The sequence below is a fragment of the Fukomys damarensis genome, unplaced genomic scaffold (assembly GCF_012274545.1).
Source record: "Fukomys damarensis isolate Sample0158 unplaced genomic scaffold, DMR_v1.0_HiC HiC_scaffold_32, whole genome shotgun sequence".
In the NCBI taxonomy this organism is placed as follows: domain Eukaryota; kingdom Metazoa; phylum Chordata; class Mammalia; order Rodentia; family Bathyergidae; genus Fukomys; species Fukomys damarensis.
This window is the reverse complement of record NW_022900944.1, coordinates 18,058,996-18,084,851: the sequence shown is the minus strand read 5'-3', so window position 1 is coordinate 18,084,851 and position 25,856 is coordinate 18,058,996. Positions and strand designations below refer to the sequence as shown.

The following is a 25,856-nucleotide window of genomic DNA, read 5'->3' as shown; positions in this document are numbered from 1 at the left end:
ATATATAAATTGAATTTTGGGAAACTTTAATGGTGCTGCCAACTTTGGAAAAAGTCATCCCAATTTACTGTGTTGACTTGGCATTGCACAGAAATGGACAACTATATTGGTCTAGAAATGTTAATTTATTTTTATTTTTTTTTCCATGTGTACAGGGGTAACACATCATACTAAATATGTAAGGTCATATCTATGTGGGTTTGATTACAGAAACTAATAAAGTATTCTCTAAATAATGAAAAAAAGAATAAGATAAGACTGCCCAGCTTTTTAGGAAAAAAATTTTACTTGTTGCTGTAGCTGAAGTTTAAAAGGTATTTAACTTTATGTATCACATCTACTTATTGTGGAACATTACTATTGTGAATGCCATTAATTGGCTCCTTCATTTCCTTTTCATATTGTAGACTCCACGGGAATGTTGTACTTCAGCCCTATATTCTGGCCATTTCAAGCAGTTGCCTTTACCTATCAAATATTGGTTGTTTTAGGCACCATCATTTTTTCCCTCAAGATGTAAAGTAAATACCACCCCCAAATTGTTGTCCTTAAATAGAGTATCCATCTTACATATCTTTTGAAGTGGAGGTGCATTCATACGCCTTTTATTTTTCATGAGTTACATCTTCAAATGCAGACGTCAGGCAAGACAAACCTCATTTATGTTCAGTTCTCCTTTCCTCCTTTATGAGTAGCAGCTTTTCTCTTTGTGTTCAATTTCATTGTTGGAACTATAGCTACAACAACTTTCTCTTCTCTGTGACCATATAAGCTGCATTGTTGGTTTTCTATTTTTTATTATTAATTGTATTGCTACATTTAATGTATACAATACAGTGACATTCATTGTTGGAAATCTGTACCTTTACATAGTCAATCATGGTTCTTATTTTAGGTTAGAGTAGGCAGAAATGACACAGAGACAGTAAAGAAAATCAAAATGGGGAAAAAGAAGAACCAACATGGTTGGTATTCTTTACTGTCCGTGTCATTTCTTCTTACTCTAACCTGCATGAGTTTCCCCCAACAACTTTATTTTATCTATTCCCATTTCTCCAGCTGCTGTGTGCCAAGTAAAAGTCTGCCTACCTATTATTCTGTTTTCTGTCTTCCTTAGTCTCTTTCTGCTGCCTCCTTCGCTAACTGTTCTGACAATTTATTTACATTGTGCAGATTCAGCTTGCCTACTTGGCTTACTTTTACAAATGTTGATCAAGCAACCTACCCTTGGAGACAGAACACAGAGATGGACAAAGAGTGTTTGTGAATTAAAGAGCCAAGAGTCAGACAATAAGGAAAAGACCTAGAAACAGTGAAGTTATAATACATGATTTAGGTCTGGCTTGGGCTAAATCATGCCAGTTAATACTGATTGTGAACTTGTTAAGGGACTCCTGGAGAGGTGGCTGGAATGCGAGAGCAAGAACTTTATCCATGGATTAACCCACTGATGAATTCATAGTTGAATGTGCTAGCAGGAATTGGGAGCTCAATGGAGGAAGTGCGTCATGGGGGTGTGACAGTATGGATTACATGGGATCCTGTACCTTTCTTCTCAGGCTCCTCCCCTGACCTCTGCTTCTTGGATGCCACAGGTTGAGCAGCTTTCCTCTAGTGTGCCCTTTTACAATGATGTTTCTCCCCTGGAGACAGCCAACTGAGAAGCAAAAAAAAAGGTGGGCCAAAAATAAACCTTTCCCCATTTAAATGTGGCTGTCAGATATTTTGTCCCAGTAACAGCAACAACAAAAGCTGAACAATACAATTAGCATTCTGCTTTTAGTGCTAACCAGTTCTAAATCATCTTCAACATTTTCCTTAGAGAGAGCTTTCTAAAATGTCATTCTTCTACTTAAAATTCTTCAGTGAATCTCTGGCCTGCAAGATGAAATCCAAACCATTTAAGAGATCATTCATCAACTAACTCCTCTCTTGTACTTGTGCTTCAGCATGAATTATGCTTTTCATTGTCTTACAGCATCTCTGTATGACTGTGTACACGTGTATGTGCATGCATATCTGCACACACATAGGTGGGCAATGGGGTGAGTGAACTACCCAGAAGGAAAGCCTTCCTGGTACAGCAGGTGGCAAAAGTACAAGGGATCGTGTGTCACGAGACACAGGTGTTAAGAGTGCTCAGCTGACCCACATGGCCTGGTGTTACCAGCATCCTTGCTCCTCCCTCTCCTTTGTCCCAAGCCCCACAGCTAGTTAGGTTTCCGGTATGTGTCCACCTTATGGTGGCAAGCTCCTCTTATATAGCAATATCCTCCCTCAGGGAAAGTCAGAACAGCTAACTCTTCTCATTCTTTACCCTAAAACACATTTCATGACTGAATATTCTTACTCAAATAATTTCCTGAGTCCTATCTACATCCCGCTTATCTTTAGCACACCTTGTACCAGATATAGTTCTTTGTTCTTAAATGAAAAATGCAGGCTGGCAGATAACCTTATTCTCCCATGCCAAATCCTCAACTTATCTGGGAATAGAGCTTCCTCCCATAATAGATCCACTATTTATCTTTGAAGAGCTAGTATTTTGGGAGAGAAAACAAAAGAAAATATTCTAGAAGTTGACACACAAATGTAAACAGAGCACCTAGCAAATAGTTTTTAAAGTCTCCATTTTTTGGTAAATATTTCCAAGTTTGACTTTTAAATTAACACAGCTCTCAGTGTTTCTAAAAATTCACTTAATTTGCATTGATTATCTCATAAAACATTGTCCATATAATTGAGGCAATAGGGATTTTACAAATTGCCCTTGTTTTTGGAATTCAAATCTTCAGATTAGAAGTGCAAAAAATTCCTATTACTTGGAAACTCCCAAATTGTATACACATGGTCACCTTTTCTACCACAAAAACAAATTCCTAATCATCCCATACAGTAGAAGCAGCAGTCGGCCAGGGGTTAACAGCGGTCTGCCTGCTGCTTTGTGGAATTTTACATTCTGAATACTTCGGCATGTACCTATTTGTGTGTTCCATAGTCTGCAAACTAAGCTAATTGCACAGTGATCAGATAAGAGCTGTGCATTTACTTACTCCTTCGCTGAGCTATCAGCAGACACTCACCTGAGATCGCTTTATGTCCTCATGGGGATCCACTTGTTCATCTATCTAATCGTCACCCAGCAGGTGCTCATTCCAGGGTCTGGGTGACAGAATGACAGCGCTGGCATTCCTGCTCCCGAGGAGCTTGGGGTTCAAAGGTTCATCTCAGTGTTATTCATGCACATAGGACGGGGACAGAACATTACAACAAAGCATCCCCTCGCAGGATCTTCCTGCTCTCTTCTTCCTCCTTTCACAAAAACTGCGCAGCTTTTACATCCTGCTATCCTATCCCATGACTATCTCCCTACTCCCCTCCTTTTTCTCCCCCTCTCCTCCCTCAGGCGAGGGAACATGCTAGTGCCCTTCCAACAGGTGCACAGGTGTCCCCACCAACCTTGTATATGGATTCTAAATGCTCTTCTGGCCACCGGTTAAAGTAGGAAACACCAGTCAGCCCTCAGAATCCACAGGATCTGAACCCAGGGGTCCCCAACCGGGTTAGGAACCGGGCCACACAGCAGGAGGTGAGTGACAGAGAAGCCAGCGAAATTTCATCCACATATACAGCTGCTCCCATCACTCGCACAACCGCCTGGGCTCCACCTCCTGTCAGGTCAGCAGTGGTGTCAGCTTCTCATGGGAGCATGGACTACTGTGCAGCGTGCACGTGAGGATCCAGGCTGCATGTGAGCTGAGGCGGTGATGCCAGTGCGGGGAAGTGGCTGAGGTAGAAATTTTCATTGGCACAGAGGTTTGACTGCATGGAGACCATAATAGATCAATTGCTTACAAATTAGTCCCAAAAGCCTATTGGTGAGTGGCAGTGACAATTAAGGTGCACCTGGTAGCTGGCTTTATAGCGCCAAGTGGGTCACATACTTCAGTTGTACAGCTGCATCTGGTGGCAGGTTTTAAGTCAGAATCCAACACTTCTTTTGCTTGATGTATGGCCACCCATTATTTTATTTACCCCTTCTGTGCACGCCCCTTTCCTGCACTGTGCACTTGTCTCAGTCACAGTTGTGGTAAGCTCACAAGCTAACCCAAGTCAAACGAGTTAAAAGCAAGTGTCACTGGAGAGTTCCTTTGATAAGGGGGAAGAGTCCAATTATAAGTCAGAAGAAGACTGCCAACAAAAGAAAACTACATTTAAAAGGAAATACCAGGAGTCTTACAGTTTCATCAAACCACAAAAATCCATAATGAAACCAGACCCGAGGTCTGTCTTTTTCTTACACCGTGCTGACTCAAACAAAATATTCCTTGAGTCAATCAATATTTTTAAGAGTATCAGCAGCTGATTTTCACAGAATTAGTCTAATTTTAATTTTATCTTATTTCTAGAACCTTCATATAATATCAATACCTTCATATAACATCACTTTTTAAAAAACATAGTTTGACAAAGCAATAAGATAACTTTAAGTTCAAGCCAAACTAGCAAGGTTTTCTGACCAGGTCATTAATTTACCCAGTTCCCACTGATCCAACTAAAGTTTGTCTGCAGAACAAAGGTCACTCATAAAATGCTGAGGTAGCAGCCTGGGCTCCAAGGATGTTGAACAATTGGTTCAATATGTGACCTAGCTTCCTTTTTTATGAGTGGAGGTCAAGATAAGAATCTATAGACACCCTGATTCTCTCAATCTTTTAAATTCAGACACTGTTGAAATGTATAACATTGCAGAGATTTAAAAAAAGGTAGAAATAGAGACTTGTATTTCCTCTACCAAAGGATTGGTGTCTAGAGGAACAATAAGACCAACATTTTGCTTGATTTACCATCACATTTTTCTAGAACCAGATGTGTTGTGAACCGGAAGGCACTGATTATCAGTATATCGTAGCAAGTCAGGATTAAGATTCTAAGGTTCCCTGTTTACAGAACTGGACCACTGACCATGTATGTTTATCAACTAATATATCTTAGAGCTGTGATTGGAAAAAGAGAACAAAATCTTTTAGTTCTAGGGTATCAGGAGAAAGGGACATTAACAGCAAGGAAAAGATCGTCAAGCAGAGTGGAGGAGGGTGTCGTGACACCTATCTTTCCTCTTGGACTTGGGAACAAGTCTTGAAACTCCATAGAGACAGCAATAAGAACAGAAGCTGAAGGCACTATGCACATGCAAGATTTGTTGAATCTCTAGGCACAGGTAGTGTGGACTTGAGACCTACATTCTTGAAGAGCTGGGGGGAAGGTTGTACTGCTGTTTCATCTGCAAAGTACAGCGGCACATGGCTGGCTTCTGGAGCAGAGCTATGCAGTGATGGTTCCTGTCCATCCACCAGACCAAGAGGGAAAAAGAGTCACCAGCAAACAAGATGCAAACGGGAATCAACAGTGTCCTTCCCTCCCCGTCAGGATCTCTGAACAAACAGGCAGCTCATCTGTAAGCAGGGTCTCATGGAAGTTCAGTCAGGCAAGTGGCTCTTAGGCTCTCGAGACTAAGGTCTAGGGTGCATCAGGAGAGCTGGTGGCCCTTTCACTTCTGAAGAGAGCTGCCAGTCCAAGAAAAAGGCAATCTCTTGAGGTGCATCAGGCAAACCCCCAAGAAAGAAGACCAGGGAACCAACATCCCTCCTGGAGGCCTGAGAGACTTTGCTTCTCCTTCCCTGAATGGAGTGGAAATGGCTCACATCCACAAAGGACTCCAGTCAAGGATTCCTCATATGGGTCCCATGGATATTGGAAAACAGAGCAAAACTTTATTATTATTATTATTATCGTTGGCATATTTCGAACCCTCATAGAGCTTTAAATTGCAGTAATTTATCCCTTACAGACCACTCAAAGAAATATTATACTACTTTGGAGAAGATTAGGATGTCTCCACTACAGCTAAATGGAGATATGTGTATTCTATGACCCAGAAATTCTACTCCTGGGTATATTTTTCCAGGTAAAAGAGTATGGTGGCCACCACCAAAAAATAAACAAACAAATAAACAGCTAGAAAAATCATAGTAGTGCTATTCATGATAGCCTAAAACTGAAAGCAACTAAAACTGCACCAGCAATCAAAAGATTAACAAATTATGCTCTATTCTCATGGTAGAATACTGACCAGCACTGGAAAGAAAAAAGAATTATTGCTACATGCAATTCTGCAGGGTGACTCTCAGTCATAACACTAGACAAAAGAAGGCAGAAGCAAAAAAGAAATATGATATGATTCCATTCATATAAAGTTCAAAATCAGGTGAAACTAACCTGTAGTGCTAGAAGCCTGAAAAGTGGTTGCCTTACTTTGGAGCATGAAGTGGTCAGCTAGGGATCCAGGAAAGCCTTGTGTCTATATGGAGGGCAACTGAGAACATATAAAATGTATTGAGCTGGTATATTTCAAATCTGTGCATTTCTATATATAAGCTAGAGCTCATTAAGAAACAAATGGGGCTCTGAATTTTTTGAAATAAAAGAATTATGGTTGTGCCTATTCGCACATGCCCACTAAGTTTTGGAGAAAGTGGTAGAGACTGGGATTAAAAGGGACGGTGGCTATTAAATGAGCAGACAGAAGGTGAAGAAAATAACTGTATCACTAAAAATGACATGTTCATAGCATCACCATCGTCTGTGGCAAAGGAAGTTAACAACAGAAAACAAACCCTCTCAGAGGGAGAGCAGGGCCTGGGAAAGCATCCCCCGGAAATGGAGATGAGGTCTACCTAAGGGGAACAGTCTGCATACGAGTCAGGACCACACAGCCAGGTGCTGCTGCAAGTGGTGAATGGCCCTTTCGGACGGGAGTTGTCGATGTGGTCATCTCTTTCCTATGTCATGGCTGGGTGTTGCATTGAGTGGGGTAGACAATGTCTATGCCTTGGAGGATACAGGTAGATCTGTCGCCAGGTCAAAGAAACAACATCTAGAAGAGATGCAGAGACTCTCATGAGGTCGGGGACTTTGGGTGTGGTGTTAGGACTGCACGACGCTCCTCTGAGATACCTGGTAACATTGCTTTTGACAACTGAGCCCCAAACCACCATGGGACATAATAGCGGCCTTGCTCCTTGTTATGGTTTAGCTCCTCAAAGCCTCATGTGTCTGGAAGGTGATTAGATTAGGGAAGCTTACAGCTGACTTGCTATTACAATTAGATCAGCTGGAAGAGATGGGCCACTGGAGGTGTGACCCAGAAGGAACATCTCTCTTCCTGCCTCCTTCCTTGATTCTCTGCTTCCTGGCCACCATGATATGGGCAGCTTTTCCTTGTCCGTACCCCTCTGCCATGAGGTCCTGCCTTAAAGCCAGTGGACTATAGGCTAAAAACACGAGCCAAAATAAACCTCTCTTCCTTTAAATTGTGGGTGTCAGGTATTCTGCCTCAAAGATGAGGAAATTCACCTTACAAATGTCAGATCACCTTGATGACACTAAAGAGCCTCAAGATCTCTTCTTACTTGAATCACCTTGGCATTTCCAGAGCGATGAGAGAGGACAAGCTCTGAGTCAGCCAGGAATGCAGCCTTTCATAGACACCTTCTGCCTGCTCCTGGTGCCAACTTTCATGGCTCTCTAAACAGAAATAGAAAACAGCTCCTTCCTTTTCATCCTTGTCTCACCTCTAGAACTGCAAGAAAGGAAAGGGCCTTGCCAAAGAATGCCACATAGAAACAGAACTCTCACCAGGAAGACATGGCACCTGTCTTTCCCACAGAGACAGGTGGATGCTTGCGGCTGCCTTTTTGGAAAGCAGCATGTCACTGGAAAAGGTCCTCTGCATTCTTTTCACAAGCTACCATGTTCAGGTGATTTGTGGACAGCTGCCAGATCAAGGCACTAATTAATTGAAGGGCTCTCCTTGCCAGGCATATCGGCCACTTTGACATCTCAGTTGGACACTTGAGCTCATGGAGGTTCAGCTTAGGAAGAGCAGCCCTCCCTTCATCACATTTGATCTCCCCAGTGGGAAAAGCCAAGTATGCCCAGAGTTGTAATAATCATATTAAGTACCACTTTCCTTTGCCAGAAAAAGTACACTCTTTTCTTTATCCTTCCCTTGGGGAAAATTCCCACTGAGTCATTTGCTGAATTCTCTGCTTATCTTGCAGTTCCAAACCAGCAGCATCATTTTTCCCCAAACATACATATGTATTTCCACAAGGCTGTATGGTCTGAGGTTTTCGAGGAAATCTTTAAATTTAGACTCCATCCTAGAGCAGGACAGAGCTTGTGATCTCTTGTGACAATAGTTGAAGAGATAGCAACATGGGAGAGTTATCTCACTCACTCTCATGGGGTAGGCACTCTTGGAAAAGACCACCCTCTGGCCCCTTACTCAGAACATAAATGATCCTCAGACACCAAGCATAGTTACAACCTATTTAGTAACTGACAGAAGCAATTTAGGCTTTGCCCCAGCACAAATCTAGACTGGGAGAGGAGGAATTCATTAATGGCTTTCCCAGAGAGGGGTATTTACTATTCTCTACTATTAAAGTATTTACTTTATGCATTCACTATAGAGCTTACTCTATTTGCAATTTATTTAGCCAAGTATAGTTTGATCCGCCCTCACAGAAATGCAAGAATTCATTTGTAAAAGGGGTTCCTTTGTTTTTTATCCTCCAAATAATCCCTGAAGACCTTCAGTACATATTGGATAATTAAACAATTGGATCTAGGTGAATCCAAACAAGGGCCTAAAGAGGATTTGAATGGATTTGGTACCTTTGGTGTGTAGTGTGTGGAGATGAAAATAATTTATAACTTATACCTTGTTGTAGCTACTTACATCTGATAGAAGGAAGGAAGGGAAGGAAGGAAAAACAACAGGGGAAGGGAACAAAGAGGGGAAAGAGGAAAAGAGAAAGTTAAATAGAGAATGGGGGAGGAAAAGGGAAGGAGAAAAAAGAAAAAGACGTATGCAAATTTATTGAGACACACAGGCTAGAAATTAGTTTCAAAATTACCTGGTTCTAGGTTATACCTACTTAAAAAGCCCAAAATAGCCTCTTTCCCCATCACAATAAACTTTTTGTGTTCAAAGGTACAGTAACAGTAAAATGCTAAAAAACTAAATCTTTTTGTTAATCCTCAACATAAATGTATTCAGCTAAATCTCAATAAATGGAAGCAGGCTTCAGGTGTCAAACTAAATTTGCCTAATCTGACACTTAGCTCTGCTTGAGTTGAGTAGAAACTTAAAATTTGAACTACTGAAAACAGGCTTCATGAAAATGTGATAAAAGATTCAGAGCTATCCCTCGTCCAAAGGGAAAGCAGAACTATAGAGTCCTCGGAGACTCAGAATTTCATGCTATGTCACAAAACCTACCTCTAACTCTAAACGTATAATGCAACAGTTAATTAGCAATGCTTTTGTGACTTTTGGGTTCATCCCCACATCTTCTCCTTTTTGCTATTGTTACTGTTGTCAGGATTAACAAAAGATGGTGCAAAACGTCCAAGCAGGAAGCAGCACATAAAGTTTAGGGTATATTTGTGTTGCATTTCACTGGAGTAAAAACACTTCCCAAACATCAGCAAATTCATCCACTGGGACTCTCTTTCTATATATATTATATCAACCTCATTCCCAAAGGTTTGGCAATTGCTTTTTACCATCTTTTTTTAAATTTTTTAAAATTAATTTTATTGGTACATTTAAGGTATACAACATAGTGACATTCATCATTGGAAATTTGTACCTTTACTTAATCCATCTTGGTTCTTATTTTTCCCCATCCCCCTACCCTCCCTTCTAACCCCTCTGCCCCTCCCTATCTACAAAGACTTGTTTCAATTTTTTCTTTTTCTCATATTAATTCCATTCCCATCTTTCTTTTCCCCTACCCTTCCCATTTCCCCTTTCGCTTTGCACCTTTTCTCCCTATTTCAAATTATCTATTATACCTTTTAATCCTTACTTACACTTTCAGTTTCTCACACTAGAGAAACTATTTGGTATTTACACACGTGTGTCCTATTTATTTCCCTCAAGAGTATGGCCTCAATGTGCACCCATTTTGCTATAAATATCTCTAGTTTCTCATTCTTTATGGCTGAGTAGTACTCCATTTTATATAAAAATTTTTTTTTCTTTATCCAGTCTCTTGATGGGCAATTGGGCTGCTTCCAAGTTTTAGCTATCACAAATTATGCTTCTATGAACATGGGTGCACATATATCACTGTGGTATGATTCTTTTAATTCTTTGGGGAAGATACCCAGTAGGGGGATACACTTCCAAAACTGCTATATAGATTCAACGCTATCCCAATTGAAATCCCATTAGAATCTTCTTATCAGTACATGAAGGTCTAGGGTATGCAAGATATGTTATACACTTTACACTATTTTCCATTAAAAAGGTCCATTATCTAGAGGAGATTTGAAATACAGCATTCTGAAATGGCACACAGAGAACTCTATAAAACTCTAACTTTTCTCAAATGTTGTTTTTCTACTTTCTCATTTCTGATACGCTTTGTGATTATAAGAACCAAGATGGATTATATAAAGGTTCAAATTTCCAATGATGAGTGTATACCTTAAATGTACCAATAAAATTAATTAAAAATGATAAAGAAATTTTTTTAAATCTTGCCTTACAAAATAAAGTAAAGAAAACTAAGAACAAGAGAGAAGATATAAGGGTTCAGAGCCAAAGAATATGAGAAGAAAACACAAAAGAAATAGGAAGAATGAAATGCGGTAGAGGTATTATTGCGTAGTTTGCTTCTAAAAGTAGCTCACCAATTAAACGTTACTGGTTCTGGGTTGCTCCCCTCTCCTACAGTTAGATTCCTGGGTCTTGTCTTGAACAAAAAAAAAAAAAAAACTGGACAAGAGAAGCCAAAATCAGCACCAAAAGTTTATTTGAAAAGTGAAGAGTGAAGGGGTATGGAAAAAACCAGCTCTGCAGAGCAAACTTGAGCAGAACAAGAGAAGAAGCAGATAAAAGCAAAAATAAAAATACAGACTGAATCTGGGAAACACAGAGTGGGCCAGTCCTGGAATCTGTGTCCTTTATACTGTCCAAATCTGGAGGAAACCCTCGAGAATTTCTACATATGGGTCCTGAGAGCTGGTGCTGGGATCCCACGCCTCAGTATGACGTCATGAATGGGCCATCTCATTGAAAACCTGCTGGGGTTCTTGCTAGAAGTCCATGCAGGACTTTGGGAACTGTTCTGTGCACACCTTCCAGGATCTTGTAATTAACGGGTCATGTCTACTTCCCCAGCTTGCTTGCCACGCCCTAACCGCCTATCTCAGAGGAAGCAGCAGATATCTGTTGCCTTTGACTGCTTAGCATCTGTTTGTCTTCCCTGGCTTTTCTTTAGGGAACCAACATGCCCTACTCTTGACCCAAAGGTCCAGGTGGCCCTGATCACAGCCCAACTCAGAAGCAGAACACAGCCCAGGCCTGCTCAGTCACCATCATCAGCCCTCCAGACACTGTGACCCATTCGTGCCAGTTACTTTAGCAAGTCAGGTCAAAAGGGTCAATTCTGGGATTTTGCTCTGGATTACAGATAAACATATGTTCTTTTTCCAAGTCTGGTCAGTCAGTAGCATCAGTAGCTTTTTTGCTACTGATCCTACTACAAAATGAAACACAAACTGAGGAAAACATGACATGATGAAGAGAAAGAAAATTCCTAATCACATCATCTGAGAACCCTGATCTAGTTCACCCAAGTCAACTATGCCTGGCCTCTTTCAGTTATAGAAGCCATTATTCTTAGCTTGGTTTAGGCTGGCTTATGTCATTTGGAACCATACTACAAAGAGTTCAAATTCCTCTCACAAGTACATATTTGCTGGTAAATTAGTAGTGATATTAATATAATTAATATTCATTCAGGAATTAATTTACTAAACAACAAAATATCCTCACATAGCCTGGAATGCTATTCGCCATAAGTAAAAAGTGGCTTTGGACCCCACTTGAATTCTTAAAAAGAGATTACGATGATAACTTGAACCTTGGAGTTAGATTTGAATCCGGGCAGTCTGCATCTTCATCCTGGGTGACCTTGGACGGGTTAATTGACCTCTCTGTGCTTCCGTTTCATCATCTAGAAATGGGGATGGCAAGTGTACCCCTCATGTGTCTTTTGTAAGGATCAAATGTATTAATAAATATAATACATAAATAATAAATATAATAATTATAGCCACCTGCAGATAATAGACTTTCAATGTCACCTTTATATAACAATAAATATTAGTTATTATTTATATATCAAAAAAAATTGCCTTTGTGATACTTTTGGGGGGTACCCGGGATTGAACTCAGGACCTTGTGCTTCTGACACAAGCGCAGTGCCACTGAGCTAAATCCCCAGCCCAGTCTTCGTCATTCACATCCATTCAGCTACTCTGCCCTCCTTCTTCTGCTCATGCTCTGGGCACAACCCGGTCATCCCTGGCTGTCCTCTCTGCCTGGAAGGCTCTTGTCCCAAAGATCTGTGGAACTGACTCCTTCGTCTCTCCTCTGACCCAATGACAGCACTTGTGCAGAAGCTCCTACAAGGCTTCAGAGCCTCTATTGTGTCACTTCCCATCTTAAGAAAGGGTGTGATTAATCTATTCTGTGTATTTCATATTATCTCTGTCCCTGACCAACACAATAAATTCCAAGATGGCAGGAACACCTCTGACCCATTTTAGTCACTGATTTGAATTGGTCCTTGAACACAGCAGCCCCACCTCACTCCAAGAAAAAAAAAAAAAAGCTGTTATCAAGAAATCAACCCATAACAAATGCTACAGGGTCTGTTAAGGAAAAAGAAACCCTTCTCCACCATTGGTGGGAGTGCAGACTGGTGCAACCACTGGTGGAATCAGTGTGGAGGTTCCTCAAAAAACTAAAACTGGAGGTTGCATTTGACCCAGCTATTCCCTTTCTTGGTATCTTCCTGAAAGAATTAAAAGCATGATACCACAGCACTATATGCACACCCAGGTTTACAGTAGCACAGTTTGTAATGGCTAAATCTTGGAGACAGCTCAAATCTCCATGAACCAATGAATGAATAAAGCTGTGTTTTGTTATACAATTGAGTACTACTCTGCCACAAATGAGGATAATCTGGAGACATTTCTAGGTAAATGGATGCACCTTGAGACAATACTCTTAAGTGAAATAAATTGCACATGTGTTTAAATACTGCATTGTTTCTCTGGTGTGAGAAGTGGAAAACGTAAATAAGGACCAAAATGTATAATAGATATTGAGAAACAGGAAGAAAATGCTCAAATGAGCAGGGGAATAAGTGAGGGAGAAGAAGAAAGGCGAGGAAGGGAGAAGAAAAAAGAGAATGGAAGGAAAAACTGGAAACAAAGCTTTTATAAATAAGGAGAGGAAAGGGGGTCAAAGAGAGGGGAAGGGAATGGGGAAAAAGAAGAATCAAGATACACCATGTACAGGTACACGATCCCTATGATGAAGGTGAGCATTATATATATCTAAAATGTACCCAAAAAATCACCTGTGGCTAAATGAATAGCTGGTATCATTGTTACCATCATCACTATTTTCCATCATGCAAGTAAAAAAGCCACACAAGTAAAAGCAAGTAAAAGCTTAGAGCTAAATATGAGCATGGAGGTCATCTCTAGGTCTCCTTCCTTCTGTAAAAGGAGGAACGAGACACTGTGTCTTGCCCACTCTGTCTCCCTCTGTGCACAGGTCTCAGAGCACAGCCTGTCGCGGGTCCTGGACACACACTGCAGCCACCAGCCTCTTCACCAAGCAGCTCTGAGGCTGCCATTCCACAGCTGTCTCATTTTGTGTTTGGCCTGAGCAATAATTTAGGGGATTATAGCAATCATCAATGTGTAGAATTAAAACAATAAAGAAACACAATCAACACGGGAAGAGAGAGAGGGAGACCTGCTTTTGCTTCTTTTGCCTGTGGAGTTCAAATCATTCATGGAAACATGAAGCAAGCCACTAAATCAGAGGTTGCAATTAGCTCAATTGTAGAGTAACTTGGTTTTATTTCGAGCAACAACAGCCACAGTGATCATTCTTAATTGAAGTAGATTAAGTATTCTGACTACTCCACTTTTATCAAAAGAACTGCAAGCCAGTAAAGAGATCCAATGTTAGGAACTCTGCACCACTATTCATATTAACTCATCTTTTTTCTTTTTTCTTTTTCTTCTTCTTTTTCTCTTTACCTCTAAAGGACTTTGCTGTAAACACAGGAAACAAGATAAAATGTCTCTATGAAAGTTTGTCCTCCAAAATGTATTATGTAAAATTAAAGTGTGTGCGTGGGGGGGTGCAAATACTTAAATAACTATAGCCCAGTATTGTTTAGGTAAGCCTGAAAAATATGAAAGGAAATAGATAACATGAAAGGAGAAACAGTTGCTCTGGTCCCTTGAAGCTCAATAATACAGCCACCAAGAGGAAAAACTGTAACTCAAAAGGGAAACACAATTTCCAACCAAAATGTCATCATAATATCTTTAGTACTTAACAAAGAAAGAAAGAGAATCAAACTAGCAATTATACAGCTGAACAGAATACAGTTTATAACATTTACCACAAGAAATTCCACCAAAATTGCATGATCATAAGCCTATATTCCATTATTTCTGCTGTCCCTTTAAACTGTTTTGACAGTCTGGTGTTGCAGTGACAAAAATCCGTGTTTTATGGTAGCAGGTGTACATGGAGGGGGAGCCCTCCTAATTGCTACTGATTCCAATATATCTTAAAATGTGTATTACATGGGCAGTTATGCCCGAACCACAAGCTGTAAAGGTCATATGCTTGAAACTTCTTTTTCTGCAGATGCAGCCATGATAATTACATCTCAAGGGAGATTAGAGCAACTTTTTTCATGACATTTGCCCTTAACTACCTTCCTTCTTATTAGCCGACTTACTGCTGCAGACAATGACTGAGTCATACAAACCTCAGGTCTGAATGTGCTGTTTATTCTGAGTGACACTGGCAATCCTTGCAGCTGCTGGGAGAGACTCACGGGTGAGCTCCGCCGTGGGCAGTGGAGTGGTTAGCAGGGAGTCTCCACTCACATAGAGGCCCACACCCCGAAAGGCACCAGGTAAATGCTGCTGTTGGGATTCTGCTGTGACATTTTAAAAATTGGTGTCATAAAACTTTACACTTAAGATCACTACTCAATGTAAATTATACCTGGACAAAAGCAATGATCATAACGTATGCCTTGATTCTTGCTTAGGGTAGGAGATATGTAGAAACAGGCAATGCATCTCTTCTGGTCATGAGGCTATTATTTTCATTAACCGATTTTAATCCTGTAAACCACAGCTACTTGTTTGACCTTGGGTATATGAGCCTTTCCCTTTGAAAATTTCATTATCATAAGCTTAAGGATAAAAAATTCTTAGCCTAGGGATATAACCCTGTAACATTATGAAGGAACACCAGTATTCACTTCATGCAATTATCTCCATGGCTACCACACTGCAAGCAAAGTGCATGTTTCCAGTAGCACTTCCTATTCATGAGCCCAGGGCCTCTACCCACCAATGCCCCCTTTCAGTGAAGGAGGAGCCCATAGGCCCACCGTTCCCACACAGTTGTCTCTATTCAGGTAAGACCACATCCTAAAGAACACTTCCCCAACACCAGAAAATGCAATGGGCAAGAGGGACTAATATTTAGAAAATGCAATGGATCCATATTTATTGAAGGAGAGGGATATTTTGCATTTCATTCTACATCTCTAATAGGCCATAAGGTATTGTGTCCTACTCATGAATGTCCTAGGTATGGGCATAAGAGGACTTAAAAAGAGGAGATGCTTCTCCTTTTTTCTCTTCTGTTTTAAGCTTTCTTCTGGAGGAGTTTGTTGAAATAATACTAGGCCAGAGTTATAAGTGAGCATGCATTATTAAATGTCCACTGTGTGCTCAAAACTGTGGCAGATGCTGGAGATACACAAATGGATATTCGTTCTACTTTTTGGAAGATTTTATGATTCATCTGCAGAGCTCGTGGGTAGTAAAGCAAGGATTTCAGTCACTGAAATAGGGAACCAAAGCTTGTACTCTTCGGCCTCTCAGGAGAATGGGACAGAAATGCAGCAAGAAAAACCAAAACCAGGCAGTAAGACCGAAGAGGAGAGTTCATGGGCCCAGAATCGGTGTTCTTCTCCCTAACACTCTAAATGAGTGCCAAGAGCTCTACCTTTGCTGGGAGAGGGAAGGAGGAGCAGGCACAGACAAAGAGCGCAAGACCCCTCCATCCATCCATCCAGCAGCGACACAGCCTTCCTTTCCATGAACCAGGACTGGCGCCTTGCAGCAAGGCAGCAAAACCAGCACCCTGCCAAAAATGAGCCTCGTTACTTCCCAAAACTCTATTTTAAAAATAAACTGCATTTAAATGTACTTGAAATGATAGTCTTCGCTGTGACTGCTCCTAAACATGGCATTTTATCATTCCAGGAGAGAGCCGAGGAATTTCCTCAATGCTGACAGGGTGACTTCATGTTTGTGCCTTTTCCTGGGGCATGGGAAGAAGCCATCATGACCTGCCAGCCTGGAAACTCTGCCAAGAGCAGGGAGTCATGGGAATCTTGGAGAGGTCAATGAGCACCATCCAGACAGACACAGCAAGACATATATAGTATAGTTTCAAAAGGCTGAGGAACTGAGGGTCAGTAAAGATATTAACCAGTGATATTACTGTCTTGGCCTGTGTCACCCAGAGACCCATTCATCGGCAATGATGAAACACTTGACCCTTCCCAGAGTCCTTTCATTCTACATTCTTAGTTTCCTCATCCTGAAGAAAAATTACCTTGTCTATGGGAGTGAGGCATCGAGGGTGTCAATTAAAAATAAAACTCTATCTAGTGAGCTGAGAGACCCCGTGGCACAAGTTCAGCACACATACATATCTTTAAAAGTAGAGGAAGAACCGAAGTCAATGCCCCAGTTGGAGAGAACAGACTACACACCCACAAAAAAATCCCACATGATTACCACTGCCAAGAACTGGATTTCTTTTAAGTTTCCACATGTTCTCCCATCCAAGTACTAACCAGGCCCAACACTGCTTAGCTTCTGAGATCAGATGAGACCAGAGGCGTTCAGGGTGTTATGGCTGTAGACTTCTATATGTTCTAAAATCAATAGTTTTGGACATGATAGGGATTTGTTTTCTAAATTTTTTTAAACTTTTGCTTGCAAGGTGGGACCTTTTGCTTAGCGAGGCAGACAGTGGAACCAGGGAGCCAAATCCCCAGCCCTAAAAATAATTTTTTAATCTAAAATTGCCTAAGCTACCTTTTAAGGTATATGTGTGTATATGTGTGTGTGTGTGTGTGTGCATGCGTGCGTGCATGTGTGTTAAGGTTTCAGAAGTGTGGGGAGAGATATACAGAGAAAGGAACACAGACCTTCCACAGGGAAGTACAAAAAGCCATCAAAATGGTACTTGAATTTTAAAAATAAACTTCTAACTTGAGGATCCCATTTTTATGATTATAGACGTGGATTCTGGATGAGATTCTAGGTCTCCACACATGATGAAAATTACAGCACAATGAAGCAGGGCATCGTGATGCCAAAGTGGAACCATCACTGTTTTTCACCTCCAAGTAACTTTTGAAACACTTTAGACCACCCCTGGGATTCATCACGTTTACCGGTCCATCACCTCCAGGCTCTCTCTGATCTGTGCCCCAAGGTGGAATCAGTGAGAACAGGGAGAACCTCAGGAAGCAGTTGAAGATATCTCTTTTGTGTGTTACTCTCAAGTTTAAACACTGCACCTTCAGAGGTACTGTGTCAGAATGGCCCGGCGCAAAAACTGCTAAGTCAAACTAACTGGAGTCAAGCACCTCGCATTGAAAGATGTAAAAGCATCAAGACACAAAGATATAAACAATGGACATAAAATAGGTAGCTTGAGAAAGTGCGGGACAGACACAGTTGAGGATTGTCCTTGGTGCTCCTCTACCAAACACACACCCTTAGATGTCAACTTCAATGAAAGAGCATAGGATGGGGAGGTTGTCAAGGGAAACCTAAGAGTACATGAACTGGGCCTATCCTGCATTTGTTGGAGTTGACCTTCATATGGCTCTGGGGGAGCGCCTATCATGTCTCAGCACATGCATTTTTCCTCTGTACCATGTTAACAATAACAAATGCTTTATAATGGGAGACATTCCACAAATAATCCTGAATGAATAAAAGCATTCATGCATCTCCTCTAAATGTTTTTAGGTTTTCTAAGTTAACGAGTAAACTGGGTTGGGCTGAAGATAAGAACAAGGGCTCTTACTTGTTGATCTAGATTAATGTCATTTCTAAACTTGAGACCTATCTGATAGGCTAAAATGGCTTACAAAGAAATGTCTCTAAAAGTATGTGTATGTATTGATGGGTATAATTAAATATATATATACAAACACATACTTATATACCATTACCCAGATAAATTTCTTTTCAGGATTTTTTTAGATAGTGGTAAAATAAAAACAATTTTAAAATGTCATACTTTGCAGTTTTAATTTCAAGGGAAAGATTGGTTATTTTCAATTATTAAAGGTTAAAATAGGCCAAATCACTTTTTATGTAATCACGTTTCATACAGTGGTCTCATTGTATATTGTGTTTTTCTCCACTTTCTACAGTATCCTTATCACACTGACATGTCAATGTAAACCCTAAAGAAAAACTCCATTAAAAAAAAAGAACAAGGGCTCTTACAACTCTATGAAGCAATGTTTGGGAGGCAGGCTGGGGGGATTTGCCATCTTTGGCTAAACTAAACACTTCAATCTCCCCGGCTATTTATTAACACCTTATACTAGTGCAGAGATAACCTTCATAAATAATTCCTGCATATAATTATTCTTTTCTTGACTCCTGTGCTAAGGGGAAAAAAATTACCTTTTAGAACAAAATAGTCCCAGAATGATCTCACATTTGACATTCATGTACACAGTGACTCCATTCACTGAATAGACTTTTCTGAATTCTTATTACTGTGAGGTATTGTGGACTATTTGTAACAGAATCAGTCATTGTTCCTGTTCTCTAAGAGCTAACAGTTTAAGGAGAAGGAGGACCCATAAATAAGTATTTAAAATATTATGGGAGGTAGTAAAATGCTAAAAGCAAAGGTTCTAGCCCTAGACACATCCCTATCCCAACAACTACTCGAACACTGCAATGACCTCAAGCACATTCCTTAATCCCTCTCAGTCTCGGCTTCTTCACTTTCAGCGAGGACAATGTTACTCACCTCAAAGACTTGTCATAAAAATCAAGTAAGTCTACACATGAAGCACTTCTTAAAGAGCTGGGAACATGGTAAACACTGGAGAAGCTGTGTGATCGGTGCTAGTTGTTGCCCAATTTGACCTTCTCTAGCCCCAAATCTGAAATCCAAAATGTTCCAAAATCAGAAACAGTCTGAACACCCACAAGGTGCCTCAAGTGGAAATTCCACACCTGCTTTCACATGACAGGTCACAGTCAAAACACAGGTGTATAAAATTGTATAAAATTACCATTGGGTTATAAGACACATTAGAAACATAAATATGTTTTATATTTAAACTTGGATCCTGTCCCCAAGATTATCTCATCATGTATGCAAATATACCAAAAAAAAAAAATAAGATCCAAAATCTGAAATATTTCTGGTCCCAGGCATTCCAGATAAGAGATACTCAACCTGTACTAAGAGTAAGAGCAAAATGTCATGAACCCAGGAAGTATGACCTCTAATCTTTCCAGAGAAATCTAAAAAGTCAAGAAAAGTGACAATGTGATGAAGCACTTCATGGAAGAGTAAAAGTTTTCCAGGCCATCAAGAGGGAGAGGAAAACTTTCCAGCGAAGGAAACAGTCTGTTTACAGGTGCCAAGTTATCAAAGAGTTAACACATCCAGGAGCAAGCAGTCAGCTCAAGACTCCAGACTCGAGCCACCTAACACACTGCAATCTGCCTTCTCTGCCCAGTGCTTGGATATCAATAACACAGCTAATGAGAAAAATATCTCAAGCTGGGTTGGGGGGCTGGAGATGATGGAAATAGGAATGACTTCGTAGGGGAGGCGAAGTTTATTTCCAATAAAGCTGAAATCTCTTACATGTTCTTAAGTAACAGTTTGACATTAACTGTTGTATGGCCTGTTGTTTGCTTGCTTTTTGGAAAGTAACTCTAACAGTATTTTGGAAAATGAAGCTGATAAGGGAGAACATAGTATAAGGGAAGAGAAGGAGGGAGTTGCTGCAACCTTTCAAGGGAGGGCAGATGGGAGGAGGAAATGCCAGTGGAATTTACGGGATTGGACAGTTGGTTTTGGTTGTGAGAAGTATAGGGAGAAATCAAGGATGATGTTGAAGTTTCTGGTTTGGAATGGTGAAGCCTGAACTAAGGTGGTGAAATAAGAGAAGAATGTTCGGGATGTGGAAGAGATTTGTTTACAGTTGCACATGTTCTGTGAGAAACCAAAGTGAAAATAGGAACTTGGGTCAAAAGAAATTTCATTATTTGAGTGTAATTTTCTTGTAGTAGATCCAGATTCTGTTCATGTGAATAGCACACTGTGCAAAATATCTATAGATTCAAGAAATATTATAGGAATAATATACCCTGGTATTAATAATATATCAAAGCCCCTCTGGATTTCCCTGTCTATAAAATGGAATAAATAATAAGATCGATTTAAGCAACTTTTAATGTTCCTTTTCTAAATATTCTACCTCATGAATGAATGATATAGTCATGCAGACTCAAAGGGCTCCAACAATCATTCCACCTTCCTTCCCCACACAAAAACAAAAGACAAAAAGTAGATAATTTGATCAGAGTTATTTAACTCCATTGCTGCATTTCCTGCATTTTTTGTTCCTATCTTCCACAACTCTTACTACATGAATGCTATCCTTTCTTCCCTCCTTCCTTTCCTCCCTCCCTCCCATTACAGGGCAAGGTAGGCCCCAAAACTGGCTCAGCTTAATTCTGTGCATTTCCATCCAAAGTCTCGTCTTCTCAGTGACACTCAGTGGACATTCCCTTCTCTCTTCTTGGACACTCACCCTTTCCCTCTCAGCTATCTTCTTTCTAGCAGCATTTAAACACATGTAAATGTCCCACCTTAAAATATACTCCTTTAGCCTCAGCCTTTATCCAGCTACTCATCTTTCCTTCCTTTTGCAATAAATTCTTTTGAGGAAACCTCTTCAACTTCTATTTCCTCAGCCCGCTAGTTTCTAAGCCCACTGCAATCTGGTTTCTATGTCCAACACTTTGATACCAATAAAAAATAACAATAACCTGTGGTACTAATAAAGCTGGTGGACACTGCGGTCTTTATGGTGTTTAACAACTCGGCAAAGTTTTGAGAGCAGTGATTACATCTTTTTTCATTGAGTTGTTTTCCAAGACATCACATTTTTTTTTACAGTACTGGGAATTGAACCCAGGGCCTTCATACTGAGTTATGTCCTGAGTTTTTTGATTTCTTATTTTAAGACAGGGTCTCACTAAGTTGTTAAGTTGCCCAGGCTGGGCTTGAACTGGGATCCTCCTGCCTCGGGCTCTCAAACAGGTGGGATTACAGGTGTGCCTCTATAGTTAACAGATTTTCTTCAAAGTTCATAGTATTCTCCCAGCTCTTCTATCTACTCTTCTCAAGACTCTTGCAGACTCTCCTCCTTTACTCAACGTACCTTCTCTGGGTGATCTCACCCATACCCACTTTCAGTCATTTTCTCCATGCATATTCCTTCCATACTCAGAATGCTGTCCTGAATTCTAAGTCTGCACACACAGCTGTCTGCTGGCCAGCCTTACCAGGAGACCTCACAGATGCTGTGAAACTGACCCGTGCCAATCTGAGCTCATAGTTCCCATTTCCAAAAACAGCACAAATAACACTTCCACTGCCCATGGCAGAAATCTGGAAATCATTTTTAGCTCCTTCCTCCCCCCTATATGCAAACTATGATTGTATCCTATTAATTTTATCACCCTGATTTTTCTTGGCCTCCACTCCCATTACTCTGCTCTAGGCCACTACCATCTCTTGCCTAGATTGTAGCAGCAGCCTTATACCCACTCTTCATGCCAAAAGTCTTGCTTATTGTATTTGTTGGCAACCAAATGATCTTCCAATAAAGATCTTATTATGTTGCACACACCTACTTTCTCAAATTCAAGCCCTTTAAAAATTTTGTAATACCTTCAAAATAAATACAGCTCAATATTTTGCACCTCCTTTTGGGCTCACTGCTCGTCTTCTTCCTTTCAAGTTTGATTTCTAGACACTACATTTTGATAGCTCTCCTGATCTCACCTATCTTCGCACTCGCTATTTTCTGCCTTGTCTTCACACAGCCCAACAGCATTCACTCTTTGTAGCTATGCTCAAACTTCATTTCCTCCAGGAAGTGTCCCCTGGCCTCTTCATTAGGTGAAGTACACCTGGTATGAGGTTTGGTAAAGTTTCGACTTAAAGTAACAATAGCCCTACCCATCATGACTTTACTAAGTACTTATTTAATGAGTGCCTATTCATTCCATGGAAGTAAAGACAATGCATGCACTACTAGTTCACCAGGACATTCCTGCATGGCTGGTGCCCAGCAAATAAAACACACAGCTGAGATGGATGATAAACTGTGCTGCTCTGATTTCTGTACCACAAGGAACTGGGAGAAGCAGTAAATAAGCTAAATAACAGACTGGGTTTACGAGTTAGCTTGATTGATCAAAAAATTTTAAACAGGATTCCATGAAGTACCCTACATTTATATTCAAAGAATCATGTACATAGATATAAACAAGAGTCATGTCTTAACAGCAGCTTATGTGGAAACATCACTGAGTGTATGCAAGGACTTCAAACTTCAAGTGGCCAACAGCAGATTTCCATAAATGGAAACTGTGACATCTTACACTATTAGTAGGTTGCTAGGGCTACACACAAGAAGAGAGGGCAGGGGAATGGGGAAAAAATAAGAACCAAGATACCTCATGTAAAAAAAGGTTCCAAGTTCCCAATGATTAATGCAAATGTATTGTATACCTAAAATGTACCAATAAAAGAATTTAAAAGAGAGAGAAAAAGAAAGCCTATTGCTTGCTCTCCCATCATACCCACACCTTATGTTGTACCTGACATCTACCAGGTATGTAACTAAGTTTGATGGATTATGAGTGAGAAGTTCCAAATTGCTTTATGTCAGATGGGCTACATCTGGGGAATGATACACAATTCTTGACATCAATAATAAAGACTGTGCCAAAGGAAACAGCCCATATGGCCATTAACTGATGAATGGATAAAGAAAATGTATTTATACACAAGAAGTACTACTCTGCCATAAAGAAGAATAAACTAGCCCAGAATTTAGCTCAGCAGTGCCACAGCGTGCCTGGCAAGAAGGATAAATGTAAGTCATTTGTAGGAAAATGGATGCACCTTAAGGCTACAGTGTTAAATGAAATAAATGAGACACACAAGCTTAAATATCTCATGGTTTATGTAAGAAACTCAAAATATAAATAAAGAGCAAAATAACAGACAAATAATAGGAAGTAGGGAGATCTTTTTCAGATAGGAAGGGTATGAAGAATGGAGGGAGAGGAGAGGGGAAGGAGAGAAAGGGGATGAAATGAGGAATTGTGATCTGTTATGCACATGTCCCAACTCCCCACAGTGCATGTAATCATTAGGTAATGCAAACATGTACTAATAAAAAATAAAAACTAAGTAAAATAAAATTTATATGTAGTCCAATAAAAAGATAATGTGGTCAAAAGCAATAATAATACTGGCTAATATAGCACTTACTGTGTGTTCTGCATTGTTGTAAGCACTTTATGTGTATAATTAATATACTATATGAGGTAGGTACAATTATTATTCCCATTTTACAGATGACAAAAATGAGGTGCCTAAAGGTTTTGTAACCAATCTAAAGTTACATAAGTAGCAACTGGTTTCACAACCAGACTGCCAGGTCTCTACAGTCCACATTCTTGAATAGGGCTATCAATGTTTGATTAAAAATGATAAGGAAAATCATTAGCATATTAACTATATGTAACTAGGCAGAAACTTAAAAGAGATGGATATTGGCTCTGGAAAATGGAGAACCTTCTAACTTTTTGGATGATCTCACTAGTGAGGACAGATGGGCACATCAGGTTCCCTCTCAATAGAATAAGGTAGAGGTTAAAGGTCTGTCTTTAAATAATATCAAAAGCAGTTCCATCCTGAGAAACAGGCAAGACTAGAGGTCCCCTAAGGTCTCTCTGTTCTCCAAGATCTATGATTCTAAAAATAATACATGGACCTCACTCTCAAATGGCTCCCAACTCAATGTAGACATCAAGACATAGCAGGACTCAATCAAACCAGAGATGTGATAAATAGGCAACTAAAAAAACTATCAAAATAACAAAATGGATACTATTTTGAGTAGTGGGACCTCACACCAGCTCTAAAGATAAATATCCCTGCTGCCCACTTCCACATCAAGCAACATTAAAAACGGAAACAGCAGCATAGCAGATAATGTCACGGTATAGAATTCTAAGAAATGCTGAGTAACTAATATATTAAAGGCAGGTCAACTCTTTATGCACCTGGCTTTCCATATCAATAGACAATGTCAAAGAATTTATTTGAGTTGTCTGGACTGTGAAATCACTTCTTTCCCCCGGTCCCCCAGAAGAAGCAGATCTCGTTAAATCTGAGATTAAAGAGACAGATAAAAGTGACCACTGGCCCGAGAGGTGGGAATTCGCCACGCTGCCGTAGCAAGCCGTCTTCAGACATGATCTATTACAGGGACATCTTCCATCAGATGCTAGTGAAACCAATCCTTTTGCAAAGCCTGACAGCTTTTCAAACACGACGATAGTGAATCCAAACCAGATTTTTATGCTATATGATCAGGTTTTGAACTACAAAATCATTTTACTATCATACTGGGTTTAGGTTTATTAGATTTAAATTTGCAAACAAAGATATAGAAGCCTGTAATGCAGTTTACAAAGCAGGCCCTCAAATCCCCTGATGCTCATCTGATGGGAAAAAAAATGTCAGATAATAGTGAGATAGAAATATATGGAACAAGAGCTTCCCTGTAACTAAATGCTGTCAAACAATAGTGCAGTTTCCAACATCCTGCAAGTGAACTATTCACAAGTCCATCTCAGAAAAAAAAAAGGTTCATAATATGCCATTAGAACATTCTGACTGATACCCCAGCTTTTCAGTGGAACGCCACCAACTCTGAAGTCTCCCCCACCCTCAGACAGAAGGCTGGAATCCTTGCATACCGGCTTACCTTTTTGCAGTCAGATAAGGACTTCTCACTGCCTAGTGTACTGAAAATGGTAGTCTGCAAAACAGAAAGGTGGAAAACACATCACAACTGCTAAAGTGTAATGATACTGACCTTCCCTGTTCATTTCCGGTCCAGAGTGAACATGACTTCTTGTAACTCCCCTGATTTCTCTGGATTTTAAAAATGTGTCCGCCCTTCACCATTCCCAAAGCCACTCTACCCAAGTTGGAACACTCCGGATGGGCTATAAATTACTGTATGAGGAAAAGAATTTTATTTATCTTCATTTCACAAACGAGGTAACTGAAGCACTCTGGGAAGCTGAGGCAGGAGGACTGTAAGTTTGAGACCAGCTTGGGCAATGTAGTGAGTTGGGGAGATCCTACCTTAAAGTAAAATATTTTAAAAGGTTAGGGACATAGCTCGCAGCCAAGGAATCCAGTGCAAGGGCCCTGAGTTCAAACCCCAATACTACCAAAAAAAAAAAAAAAAAAAAAAAAAAAA

At 40.2% G+C, this 25,856-nt stretch overlaps 1 protein-coding gene across 4 annotated transcripts in view; it reads right to left on the bottom strand.

The window, feature by feature from the left end:
- Rasgef1b (RasGEF domain family member 1B) overlaps nt 1-25,856 on the bottom strand; it is a 751,497-nt gene that overhangs the window by 313,387 nt on the left and 412,254 nt on the right. For 3 of the 4 annotated variants that reach the window (XM_010628676.3, XM_010628668.3, XM_010628727.3), the window contains one exon: nt 25,353-25,406. The exons of the other annotated variant lie outside the window; for it this stretch is intronic. In XM_010628676.3, the coding sequence (XP_010626978.1) occupies nt 25,353-25,406 (54 nt within the window). The remainder of the gene's footprint in view (nt 1-25,352; nt 25,407-25,856) is intronic. 4 annotated transcript variants of the gene reach the window in all.